The sequence below is a fragment of the Balaenoptera acutorostrata genome, chromosome 15 (genome assembly GCF_949987535.1).
Source record: "Balaenoptera acutorostrata chromosome 15, mBalAcu1.1, whole genome shotgun sequence".
NCBI classification, from domain to species: Eukaryota; Metazoa; Chordata; class Mammalia; order Artiodactyla; family Balaenopteridae; genus Balaenoptera; species Balaenoptera acutorostrata.
In genome coordinates, this window is record NC_080078.1 from 36,962,146 (window position 1) to 36,975,194 (window position 13,049).

The 13,049-nt window shown below is 47.5% G+C and overlaps 1 protein-coding gene across 4 annotated transcripts; it reads right to left on the reverse strand.

Annotated features, from left to right (window-relative positions):
* Nucleotides 1-1,933: 1,933 nt before the first annotated feature.
* On the reverse strand, nucleotides 1,934-12,693 carry ZNF174 (zinc finger protein 174). Of its 4 annotated transcripts, XM_057529883.1 has the most exons (4): nucleotides 11,358-11,775; nucleotides 10,148-10,370; nucleotides 3,772-3,824; nucleotides 2,880-3,100 (listed from the first exon to the last, which is right to left on the reverse strand). In XM_057529883.1, the coding sequence occupies exons 1-3, from the start codon at nucleotides 11,763-11,765 to the stop codon at nucleotides 3,775-3,777; spliced, it is 681 nt and encodes a 226-aa protein (XP_057385866.1). In that variant the 5' UTR covers nucleotides 11,766-11,775; the 3' UTR covers nucleotides 2,880-3,100; nucleotides 3,772-3,774. The 4 variants fall into 4 exon arrangements, with proteins under 4 accessions (XP_057385865.1, XP_057385866.1, XP_007181625.1 ...); XM_057529882.1 differs by having other exon boundaries at nucleotides 1,934-3,824; XM_007181563.2 differs by lacking the exons at nucleotides 2,880-3,100; nucleotides 3,772-3,824 and adding an exon at nucleotides 6,225-7,298 and having other exon boundaries at nucleotides 11,358-12,693.
* Nucleotides 12,694-13,049: the final 356 nt, after the last annotated feature.

A 13,049-nucleotide genomic window follows, 5' to 3' on the forward strand; every position in this document is an offset into this window, starting at 1 on the left:
TTTCAAAGGGGAACTAGAACCAGGATTGAAGCTAGGTCTGTCCAAAGCCAAAGTTCATGCACACCAGGTGCTATGGTCTGAACGTCTGTGCACCCCCCTAATTCCTATGTTAAAATCCTAACCCCCAGTGTGATGGTATTAGGAGGTAGCTCATGAGGATGGAGCCCTCATGGATGGGATTAGTGCCCTTATAAAAGAGACCCCAAAGAGTTCCCTCAGCTTTTCCACCATGTAAGGACACAGCAAGAAGACAGCCCATCTATGAACCAAGAAGAGGGCTCTCACTAGAATTCAACCTGACCGTGCTGGTGCCTTGATCTCAGACTTCCAGCCTCCAGAACTGTGAGAAATAAATATGTATTGTTTATAAGCCACCCAGCCTGTGGGATTTTGTTACAGCAGCCCAAACAGACGAAAACACTTGGCTACACTGAACTATGTCCCGACGCTCCTTTATTAAAGTTTTCCAAAAGGTAAAATAAATGCCTTAAAACTCTTCCTCTGGACACTGTCTTTAGCCTGCACACCCCCATTCCACATGAACCATCTGTCTCTCTGCAGCGTCACTTCCTAAGACTGTGCCACTTGCAGAATTTTGCGACTCTGGCCTTCCCTTCCACTGCTGAAAACACTGCTCCTGTCCTCCCAAGACCTCGGTGCAGGTGTCCCCTCCTGACACTCGGACACATCCATGGCCCCACATCTCTCAGGGGGACCCAGGTGAGCCCTAACTTGTAACCTTTATCGTTGGTTGTTCCACCCTCCTTAAAGCTGCTCCCATCCGGGATGGCCTCCCTCTGCCACCTTTGTCTCCATCCTGGCCCCTAACCCTCTGCTCCAGCTCCTAGGACAAGCCCTTCCCTGGACCTCTGCCCCAATTCCTGCTTGCAGCTGCTCCAGGAACACTAATGTGTGGTGCCACTCTCACAAGACTCAGGGGCCCTCTGGCAAATTTTTCATTGGGGTTTTTGAAAATATGTATTTGCAAAAAGTAAGGAGCACATTATTCATAATGGCCAGAAGGTGGAAATGACCCCAATGTCCATTGACAGATAAATGGTTAAAATGCAGTCTATCCATGGGAATTCCCTGGCAGTCCAGTGGTTAGGAATTGGTGCTTTCACTCCAGGACCCAGGTTTGATCCCTGGTCTGGGAACTAAGATCCCACAAGCCACATGGCGCAGCCAAAATAAATAAATAAATTTTAAATAAATAAATAAATAAAATGTGATCTATCCATACAATGGAATACTATTAAGCCATAAAAAGAAAAGAAATTCTAATGAACCTCAGGAACATTGTGCTAAGTGAAATAATCCAGTCACAAAATGACAAATACTGTATGATTCCACTAATACGAGGTATGTGGAGTAGGCAACTTCGCAGAGACAGAAAGTAGAATGGGGGATGCCAGGTGCAAGAAGAGGGAGAACAGGGAGTTAGTGTTTAATGGAGACAGAGTTTCAGTTTGGGAAGATGAAAAAGTTCCAGAGATGGATCATGGTGATGGCTGCACAATATTGTGAATGTACGTGATGCCACTGAATCGTACAATAAAAATGGTTAGAATGGTAAACTTTATGTTATGTATATTTCACCATGATAAAAAATTTTTAAAAAGTCAATGTTAAAAAGAAAAGTAAGGAGCAGCATGAAGCGGCATTGAAGAAAGGGCGGGTGCCTCTGCTTTGGGGTGCCTCTCTCTAGGACATCAATTTTTCATAAACAGACTTTTGGAGAAATTCTTCCCCCCTTCCAGGACATTCTCTACCGTGACCCCAGTGTGAGCAAGTGCCAAATCCAGGAAAATAGGACCTCTCCACCCTCGAACCCCTGTGGCCTCTCTGCTCATTCCAGGCACAAGTATTTGGATCTGAAAAGGTGACAGAAGGAGATTTCAAGATGCTGTTTTACTTGACACATAATTCATTTTCTTTTTATGTAACACTTTACAGAAAATACTTTCACACACGTGTGTTCACTTCACCAATCATGTGAGGTAAGCAGAGCAGGTCTTCCCATTTTCAGTGGAGGAAACAGGCTTGAAGAATTTAAGTGACACATCCAGGTCAGGGGGCTGGGGGACAACAGAGCTGCGAGCAAAACCATCCTTGGTCTTAGCCTGGTATCAAGTCCACTCTGGTTTGTTTATGGAGCTGCCTCAGACTTGACTAAGTCAGGTCAGGTAGGTAGACCAAGGTAGGTTCCTGGGGCTACCCTAGTTGGCTCTGCCCTTATCTGGTCCAGACGAATTTCTAGAGACAGGAGTGACATTTTGCCGCAAACGTCTGTTTCACTGGCAATTCAGGACTGTTACCGTCTTAGTCAGTTTTGTATTTTGGCAGGTGACAGACAGTGCTTTAAAGAGAGTTACTGCAATTGTGCAAAAGTATTACATTACAACAGAATGGGAGAAAATATTTGCAAGTCATTTATCTGATAAGGATTTGATTCCAGAATATATAAAGAACTCTTCAACTCAACAATAAAAAGACAAAACCCCCAGTTTTAAAAGGGCAGAGGTTTTGAATAGCCGTTTCTCCAAAGAAGATACACAAATGGCCAGTAAACACATGGAAAGATGCCAACATCATTAGCCAACAGGGAAGTGCAAATCAAAATCACAATGAGACACCACTTCATATCCACTAGCATGGCTACGATCAGAAAGACAGATAATAGCAAGTGTTGACAAGGATGTGGAGAAATTAGAACCCTCATACACTGCTGGTGGGAATGGAAAATGGTGCAGACCCTGTGGAAGACAGTCTCAAATTCTTTTTTTTTTTCTTAAATTTATTTATTTATTTATTTATTTTTGGCTATGTTGGGTCTTCGTTTCTGTGCAAGGGCTTTCTCTAGTTGTGGCAAGCGGGGGCCACTCTTCATCGTGGTGCGTAGGCCTCTCACTATTGTGGCCTCTCTTGTTGCGGAGCACAGGCTCCAGACGCGCAGGCTCAGTAGTTGTGGCTCACAGGCCTAGTTGCTCCGCGGCATGTGGGATCTTCCCAGACCAGGGCTCGAACACATGTCCCCTGCATTGGCAGGCAGATTCTCAACCACTGCGCCACCAGGGAAGCCCAAAGGTTTCTTTTCAGGCTGTTGAAAATGTTCTAAAATTAGATTATGGTGATGGTGGTATAACACTGTGAACTTAATTATTAAACTGTACACTTTAAATGGATACATTTTATATGTGAACTATATCTCAATAAAGTTGTAAAAAATATCATTTTGGTTTTAGAAATATCTGGGGGAAATTTCAACTCTATCAGATGGTATTTGGGAGTTGTTAATTTTGTTGGGAGCAATAACAGTATTATGGGACGGGTTTTACAAGTCCTTATCTGCTGTAGATGGAAAATGCTTTTCAGAGAAATCTGCGAGGTCCAGATCCCTCACATATGCATGGAATCTTCCGCTCTCCCTGTCTCCTGGGGTAAGCCAGGGACCAAATAACCAAGGTAGGAATCATCCCACCCCCACATGGGTGAGTACAGGGCAAACTCAGAAAACATGGTGACACTTACAGACTGCTCCGTGGGTAAAGGGTGCACACAAAAGGAGAGAGGTTATTTTCTCATATGGGGTAGCCGATTGTAAGTCAGCAGGTCAATGTTTTGTGCTGAGACCCTCTGGTGGAACCACACATGCGGACTCTTACATTTGAAGAAGTGAGTACAGACCAGCAAATGTGGCTGAGTGCCCAGGGGCCTTCTACCAGGACTTCAGACCCTCACGGGCACTCCTCACCTGGAGCTGAGCCTTACCTGTCAAAGGAAAACTGGGCTGGGGGAGGCGGCACCATCACAGGCTTGAAAACCTTTTGGGAGTGAGTGATATTCAGAGTGGTGATTTTGTCACATTTATTCAAGGTCCACAGTTGGAACAGGTACCCAAAGACATTAAGATTCAGCAATTATTAATTTCATAATCAGAAGACAGAAAACACACGCACACGGGTTCTTCAAAACATACCAAGTAAACAAAGCTCTTATTTTAAGAGAGATTTCCTGTCCCAAATCTAAGGAAAGTGGAAATCTATGTTCCTTTGCTTTTAGGAGAGATCGTCTTTGACTAACCGAATTGATTCACTAGATGGATGTGGTCGGCTGAATCACAGTCCCCGCCAAAGATGTCCATATCCTAATCCCTGGAACCTGTGAATGTTCCCTTATATGGCAAAAGGGATTTTGCAGGTGTGTTAAGGATCTAGAGATGGGGAGATATCTCAGATTATCTGGGTGGGCCCAATATTATCATAAAGGTCCTCCTAAGAGGGAGGCTGGAGGATCAGAGTCAGAAGAGAAGGTGATGTGATGACAGAGATTGAAGGGATGCATTTTGAAGATGGAGGGAGGGGCCACAGGCCAAGGAATGCCAGCAGCCGCTAGAAGCTGAAAAAGGCGAGGAAACAGATTCACCCCTCAGAGCCTCCAAAGGAACCAGCCCGCCTGACACCTTGACTTCTACTCAGTGAAACTGATTTCGGACTTCTGACCTCAGGAACTATAAGAGAAGACATTTGTGTTGTTCTAAGCCACTAAGTTTGTGGTCATCTGTTACAGCACCAAGAGGAAACTAATACAGACGTAAATATAATTAGGGAAGTTACGAAGAAACAACAGTGAAACTGGCCTGGAGAAAAAAAGGTGGTAACAGAATAAGGAATCAGGAGGCTCTGACCGGTGAGAGGCAGGGGACAGGAGTGAGAAAACGGGCAGGCCTAACAATAAAGATAAACTCTTCTAACATCTAACATAGTTGTTGGGAAAGGGACCTTGGATTAGATTCTGAAGGCCCACCAAATACCAGGAAGCAGGCCACTGGGCTCCCATTAAGTCTCTCTCTGCCCAAAAGATGAGAGGTTTTGTCCACTGCATTCAAAGACTGCCACCGGGATCTCTGATTCAGGCAGGAATGGGCCCCAGGGTGAAGCAGGGGCCCTCGACTCTTCAATTACTGAACACCTATTTCTCCTGGCTGGTTGTGGGCTAAGTTCTAAAGCTAAAGTGATGGAAAATCAAGGTTCTGTCCTTAAAGAGCTTTTAACATATATAGCACAGTTCCCCAACCTTGGTACTACTGACATTTGGAACAGATAACTGTTTTGGGGCCGTCCTGTGCACTGCAGGATGTTTAGCTACATCCTTGGTCTGTACCTACCACAGGCCAGGAGCTACGCTCCCTTCCCCCAAGTCATAACAACCAACGGTGTTTTCAGACGTTCCCAAATATCCTCTAGGGGGCGAATCTGCTACCAGGTTGAGCGCCACTGGTGAAGTCTACCTCTGCCTAGAACTTGTCAGAGGAGGCTTTGCAGAGCTGGCAACTTTTGTGAGATGCGAGAGGGAGCGGGGGCGGTGGGTCCTAAGGGCAAAGGGAACAGTGTGTGCAAAGACCTGGGGGACAGGGCTGCCCATGTGAGCACCTGTCCCTCTGTGGTCAGAGGAACCTGAGATCCTTGGGGGGGACACACAATAGCACAACCACAGCCCTGAGGTGGCCAGCAGTGACCTGAGGATACTGATGCTTTAGGAAGAACGCTACCTGCACCTGTTTCCTGCTTGACATACTGCACCCACCTACCAAAAGTCTTCTCTAAACTGGGAGATCCACTGGCTTGCCCAGTGTGAATAAGAATTGTATACTGATTGGGTTATAATTTCCATTTTGAGAGAATGAGGGGTGGGATTAGATGATCTCTCAGGCCTAGTTCTAGGACTTTAACATTTTAGATAAATACATGTTGTCATTTTTAGAAACTTCTCTGAGGTATAATAACGTACATATCATAAAATTAATGAATGTTTCAATGATTTTTGGTACTTGTTCTGAAATAATTCAGTTTTAGTATATTTTCATCACCCCAAGCACTTTGTTATTCTTAAAGCTACTGGCCTAAGTGAGAAAGGAAAGTAGGAAGAATTCCCTTTGCTGTCTCCTTAGCAGTCTTGCTTCTTGCAGTTTTTCCTTATCACTATGGGTGGGGGATTGCAGCAGCTGTGATTTTTCTTTTACCAAATCAAAGGTGCTTTGATATAAAAAGAACCTTTAGTGTGTGTGTATGTGTATTTATTTGGTAAAAGCACTAATACTTGGAGACCCCCTCCTCACACAAACGTGTCCACAGTCCCACTTCATGCGTGCTTTGTTATGAACAGCCAGGAATGACAGGAAGAATATTAGGGGATTTACATTCCAATGAACTTCTGCCTTGAAATTCTTGCAGATCACTCATCTTTATTAAAGGAGTGTGTGCATGATAAAGATTGTCTGGTAGGACAGCAAATGCATAACTATATATAGGATTTATCCTTGAACAGATTTAGAGGATAAATAAAGCAGCAAAGGGAGATTTAACATCAAGGTGTGGGGCACATCTGCAGGATCGTCCCGATTCTCCCTCAGTAGTGACTCCCCGCTCTCCAACAGACACCCCGGTGCTCTCTGACCCAATGCCTAGACCTGCCATCTCTTCCCCCGTCATCGTACATGACCCCATGCACGATCAAGTCCCCCGTCAGCCTTTTCCCGACCGACGCCTCACCAGCCCGACGGGCGCCATCACTCCTCAGGGATCTCTTGCTTTCTTCCTTGTAAGTCACGCAGACGGTCTTTGTGATTTACATGCAAGCTAGGGGAAGGAGAAATGCAAGTACCTTCTTCTGAACAGAGAGGACCCAGCCCTGCTTTCAGTCCCCATGGTGGAGTCTGTGATGCTGGTGAAGGTTTGAGCTCTGGCGAAAGCTTTTCCCACACTGGCCGCACTGGTAGGGTTTCTCTCCGGTGTGGATCCTCTGGTGCAGCTTCAGGGTGGACTGCCGCCCAAAGCAGTTCCCACACTCTCCGCACGTGTAGGGCCTCTCCCCTGTGTGGACTCGCTTGTGTCTTTTCAGCTCTGAATTCCATGTGAAGCTTTTCCCACAGTCATCACATTTGTAAGGTTTCTTCGCCGAGCGGGTCGGCTGGTGACCAAGACGTTGCAAACGGCTGCTCAGGTTTCTTTTGCTTCCCTTGCTTTTCTTCAGCTCTCTCAGTGGGTGGCTCTTCAGGGGGCCGCTGATGTATTCCAGTTCCCTGCAATGTCTCTGGTAGTGAGCAAATGGCTTTTGAGCACGTGGGGGGCTGACCTGCCTCCGTGACAACCGGGACTCACTCACAGTCGCCCCTCTGGGTTCGGGGCTCTGCAGACCATTCCCTTTGGGTCTGCCCACTGACAATGCGCATGGTTTTGCTCCTTTAGCCCCCTCCTGCTGTGGATTTTCCTTGTTGTCACTTTTCATTCTGGAGGCCTCTATAATTATAAAGAATATGTTTCATTTCTGGGCTTCGAAGAAAGAACCCAAGCAAAAGAGCTGTGAGATACACGGCAAAGTTTCTCAAAGTGCTGTTCTCCACTTGGCAACTTGCATTAGACTCATCTGGGGCAGCTGTCCACCAAGCAGGCTTCCCCTGCTCCCCCAGGGCTGCTGAGTTAGAATCTCTGGGGGATGGAACCTGGAAGTCTGCAGTTAGCAGGGGGAAGCTGGGGTGATTCTGATGTATACTAAAGTTAGGAAACAAGTTCTCCAACCCCTCCCTCCTTCCTACCTTTGGGGAAAGGTTTAAGAAAGGAGAAATAGGAAAAAGCAAACCCATCAGAAATTTCGACATAGCAAATATACCCTCACTTACATGGACACTGACCACCACTCTCTCTTCAAATAATGGTAAATCCAGTGAGTGTGGTATTTTCTTCCATTATGAAGTTGATAGATAGCATATGTGATTGGAAATTGGGATATGGGCCAGACATGCACCCTAATTACAGAAACTCCACAACAGTGCTATTATCCAACAGGATTCCTGCCATGTGGAAGATCTATTCAATATGGCAGCCACTAGCCACATGTGGCTACTGAGTACTTGAAATGTGGCTTGTGTGACTGAGAAACTGAATTTTTAATTTTATTTAACTTTAATTTAAATTCAGATTTAAAAAGCAGCCCACACAATTATGGTCAACTGCTCTTCAACAAGGTTGTCATGATAATTCAATGGAGTAAAGAATAGTCTTTTCAACAAGTGGTGCTGGAACAACTGGATTTCTACATACAAAAGAATGAAGTTGGACCCCGACTCACAACACATACAAAAATTAACTCAAAATGGATCAAAGACCTAAATGTGAGAGCTAAACCTATCTCTCTTTGAACAGAACAAAGGTGTAAACCTTTGTGATGGTGGATTAGGCAATAGTATTTTCGATACGTTACCAAAAGCACAAGCAAACAAAAAGATAAATTGGACGTCCTCAACATCCAAAACATTTGTGCTTCAAAGGATACTATCAAGGAAGTGAAAAGATAACCCACATAATGGGAGAAAATATTTGCAAATTATACATAAGGGTCTAGTATCCAGATTATACAAAGAACTCTTATAACAATAAAAAGACCAACCCAGTTTAAAAATGAGCAAAGGGGACTTCCCTGGTGGTGCAGTGGTTAAGAATCCACCTGCCAATGCAGGGGACACGGGTTTGAGCCCTGGTCCAGGAAGATCCCACATGCCGCGGAGCAACTAAGCCCGCGAGCCACAACTACTGAAGCCTGCATGCCTAGAGCCCGTGCTCCGCAACAAGAGAAGCCACAGCAATGAGAAGCCCGGACACTACAACGAAGAGTACCCCCCGCTCACTGCAACTAGAGAAAGCCCGTGCACAGCAATGAAGACCCAACACAGCCAAAAATAAATAAATAAATAAATTAAAAAAAAATGAGCAAAGGATCTGAATAGACATTTCTACAAAGAAGATACACAATTGGCCAATAGGCACATGAAAATATGCTCAACATCATCAGTCATTAGGGAAATAACTCAAAACCTCCATGAGATACCACTTCATGCCTAATAGGATGGATGCAATAAAAAGGACAAAAAATAACAACTGTCAACAGGGATGTAGAGAAATTGGAATCCTCATAGACTACTGGATGTAAAATGGCGCAGCCACTTTGGAAAAGTCCAACCTCAAAAGGTTAAACGGTGGGTTACCATAGTACCCAGCATTTCCACTCCTGGGTGTACACCCAAGAGAAATGAAAATAGACACCCACACGAAAACTTGTACACAACTGTTAACAGCAGCATTATTCATAATAGCCAACAAGTGGAAACAACCCAAGTGTCCATCAACTGATAAACAGACGAAATGTCCACAGAGTGGAATATTATTCAGCCATAAAAAGGAATGAAGTACTGACACATGCTACAACATGGATGAACCTTGAGCATGAGACTCCACCCTCTCTGGAATCAAATAAAAGGAAATGGAGACAGCATGCACACCCAGCTGCCTCTGCTGAGGCAGAAGAAGGGAGTACGTGTGGTCCACTTTCTTTAGGACCATGAAGGCCGTAGGTTATGGGGTGGGACCTCAGCCAGGGCCACAGTGCTTTCCTGCTGGATGCCCTAGGTCTTCTCCATTCATGAGCTTTGAGAATAATGAAATCAAAGTGTTTCGTTGAATGTAGCAAATCTTAAGGAATCTAGCTTTCTTGTAACCTTCTTCTCTAATCTGTTGACCATATCCTGTATTCACATCACCAAGACTGGCCAAAGTGTCACTTTCATTCAGTCAGAGAGACCACAGGACTGTGTAGAGCAGGGCCAGCAATTATACTGGCATTGTACCAGAGAAAGATAAAGAAATGGACACAGACAATGTCACAGGAGGAGAAAGAGGCAGAAAATAAAACGGAGAGGAGCTTTTTTCTCTAATTAGCAGAATCTTGTTTAGGTCCCTTCTAAACGTGGGACCATTTTAAGTGACGAAACTCAGCCACAGCTTGAATGGAAGTTCATCAGTGGTCATATTTGGATTTGTCTTCACTATAAGTAGCTCTGAAAGGGACAGAAAAGTAGGCACTAGAATAATCCTGTGCACTGGATTCTCAAATAGTCATGAACAGAAAATGATAAAAGCACACTTTAGTAACACTACCATTCTAATTAGTGAAATTCGTTGGAGAATAAATATCTACTATCACATACAATATTGAAAAAAAGCCAATACCTGGTCTATGTCTTTTTAGAACCATGAAATGCTTTGATGGAGATAAAGGGATGATGAGAGGGAGAGAAGAGGCACCGAGTGTTTACCTGTCTCAGCCAATTTGGGGGTTGGGTCCTGGAGGAGCAGGGATTTTTCCCAATGACGGGGGCTCCGCTGATCCTGAGATCCTGCCTGGGACGTCTCCTCCAGAGAGCTCTCCCTGGGATATCTGCTAGGAGTTTGCAGTTGAAAGTCTGGCAGTTCCTGTTCTCCAAGCTGGGATCCAGTTTTCTCCAAGAGCACCTTCTGGCCCTCCATACAAACAGCCACCTAGGAACAAGCCCCATGCATTAGAGGGCAATGCATGCTCAAGGACTGTCTGAGGGCAGCTTGACCTCTCACTGCTCTGTAATGACTGTTTTTCCCTGGAAATTTCTGATAACGGCCTGGGGGTCAACCTTGAGAGAGAATGCTGAAACTCTCAAAGGAAGCAAAGGGAAGGACTTGCAGAATGACCGAAAGGAGGCGGCTTCAAATCAGCCAATACTTCCTGTCCCTAAAGCTTGGGGCTTTCTCAAGGCCTGGAGTCAAAGTCATCAGAGAGCAGGCACAAATATATCAGGGTCAGCCATGACACCCACCCAGCAGGTTCCTACCCTATGCTCACTTGCCTCCCTGCTTCTGCTGGAAACAGGCCCTGTAGGATAGGGAAGCAGTAGGGTGGGGGCCATTAAAAACCACCCTTACCTATAAATTGTTCTGCCCAAGGCTCTCCTGGTAAGGAGATCTCAGTAAGAGGACTGCCCTACCCCTGTTCCCTAACTGCTTCCGTTCACCAAAACACATGATTGTTTGCTTCCTCCCTAGGTCCCTACTGGGGTCTGACTTAGGGGTGGGATTTGGAAGGAATACTAGCCAATTGAGCTGGAGTTTCCTGATCCAAAGGCAATATGCAAGACACTTCCCTTGGACAAGGTCTAATAAAGTTCCCCCCAAATCAAATTCCTATCCAGTAGAATGACCCTGCCTGCTATGAATCCTGACTGCAGAAAAACTTCAAGAGGAAAGGGTCAGGGGAGATCTGTCAGCAAAGTTTCAAGAGCCTTACTTGATTCTCTACTTTCTCACTGGAATGCCTGTGGCTGGGTTTTCTGAAAACCTGTTACATCTCCCTAGGAGGGTGGGGGGAGGAGGGTTCCAAATAGAGGCCAGAAGCAACGTTTGAAATTCTGGACTCTATCTAGGGAGGGGTCCAGAGACCAAACACTAACCAGATGAAAAAGAAATCCTGGGGACCACATAAAGTACCCTCCTTACCCACTGCTTTGGTCCCTTGGCTGCTCTGTAAAAATCTTCCACCAGGGTCACAATCTCCTTGCTGCTCACTGGACATTGATGCCTGGCCCGAGCCTGGATCTCCGGAGGCAGGATGTTCAGAAACTGCTCCAGCACCAGCAGCTCCAAAATCTGCTCCTTGGTGTGCACCTCAGGCTGCAGCCACTGACGGCAGAGCTGCCGGAGACGGGAGAGCGCCTCTTGGGGTCCAGACACCTCTTGATAACAAAACCGTCTAAAACTCTGGCGGGAGAGCTCAGGATCGGGCCAGTCTTTTTGCAGAGCGGGCTCCCGTTTTTCTTCTAGCTTTGCTATTATATGTCTCTCTTGCTTGGAGGAAGCCTGAATGTGGGACTGCGAGCTCAAAGTTATCTCCATCTTAGCCGCCATTTTGGGGCTCAGGAGACAGCTTCTCTCTCCTTGTAAACAGCTCAAGCCTTCGGGATCATGACCCTGAATGCTAGAAAGATGCTAGAAACGAAGCTCCTCTGAGGATATTGGAGAGGAAAGGATGCAAACAGAGTCTCCTCATTCGCTGGACTTGACCCCAAACTCCTGAAGACAACACAGTCCCTGAGAGTGGGAAGAGTTTGTTTTTCTGCCAGTTTCTTGAACTGTCTTGCAAAGGAGAAAAGTCATAATGTCCTAAAAGGAAACTGGGGGAAATACCGCTTTTATTTCAGCGGCAAGCACAAGCGGTCTCACAGGAAAATGCGCAACGTGACCTAATGGGCTGACAGGAATCCCTGGGAAAAGTTCAGGCTGTCATCCAGGTAGCCTGCACCAGCTCCCCCGCATCCTCCACAGGCCGACCTCCAGCATCTCGCCAGGCGCTACAGGGCGAGCCCAGGCAGGCCACAGCGCACGCTGGGGGTTGTGAGTTAGCGGAAACCTCCTGCTAGCCAGCAAGGTACACGGAGGCGCGGCGGCTGCTCACCCCCGAGGCTCCGAGGCCCAGCCGCTCCGGCCTCCGAGGGCGCCCGGCTCCGACTCCGCGCCCCAGCTGGCCTGGGGCTTGGCGAAGCTGCAGCACTCTGGCGCGCGGCTCAACTACGTGGCCGGGTGCGAGCCGGCGGTGCCGCCTGCGACGGCAGCACCACCGACAGCCCCGCTCCACACGCCCACCTGCAGCCGACTCACCTCCCTGGGGACCGGGAACCCAGAACCCAGGAGCCAAGGCTGGGGGCGGGGCAGAAGCCGCTCGTCGCGGACACTCCCACAGGCTGCCGCGAATCTGTGCCACGGGAGAGCTCGCCTCCTCCGCAGAGGGATTGGCTCCTCGGGGTCGTTCTCTCTCGTCTATCGGCCGCTGGGTCTGTCGATGCTGGCGAGAACGGCACCCCGCCGTCGCAGTGCACTCCGGGAGTTGTAGTCCGCTGGCAAGACTCGCGAGCAAGCGCAGTGGGCGGATCCGCGCGGGGACTCGCGGTGCTGACTTCCGGCCCGGCGGCCGAGCCAGTTTGGAGAGCTGTGAGTGCGTCTGGTGAGTGCTCCGCTTCTTGGCGGCCGGCGGCTTGCTGCTGGCAGTCGTCTCAGAGGCAGTTGGGCCAGGTCAGGGCGCCCCTTGCACGCTCGGCGGTCACCCTCCTGTGCCGCGGCCCCTCGCCCCGGCCAACCCGAGCCGGCTAGGGCTGTCCCGATCCCTGTGCCCCAGCGCGGACTCTCTCCGGCCTG

Excerpts from the sequence above, each read along its gene's own strand:
- ZNF174 (XM_007181563.2), bottom strand. The coding sequence starts at position 11,765 with ATGGCGGCTAAGATGGAGATAACTTTGAGCTCGCAGTCCCACATTCAG. Across the intron at positions 10,371-11,357 it reads CCAAGGGACCAAAGCAGTGG|GTGGCTGTTTGTATGGAGGG; the intron begins GTAAGGAGGGTA and ends GCTTGTTCCTAG. Across the intron at positions 7,299-10,147 it reads CCCCAAATTGGCTGAGACAG|AGGCCTCCAGAATGAAAAGT; the intron begins GTAAACACTCGG and ends TTATAATTATAG.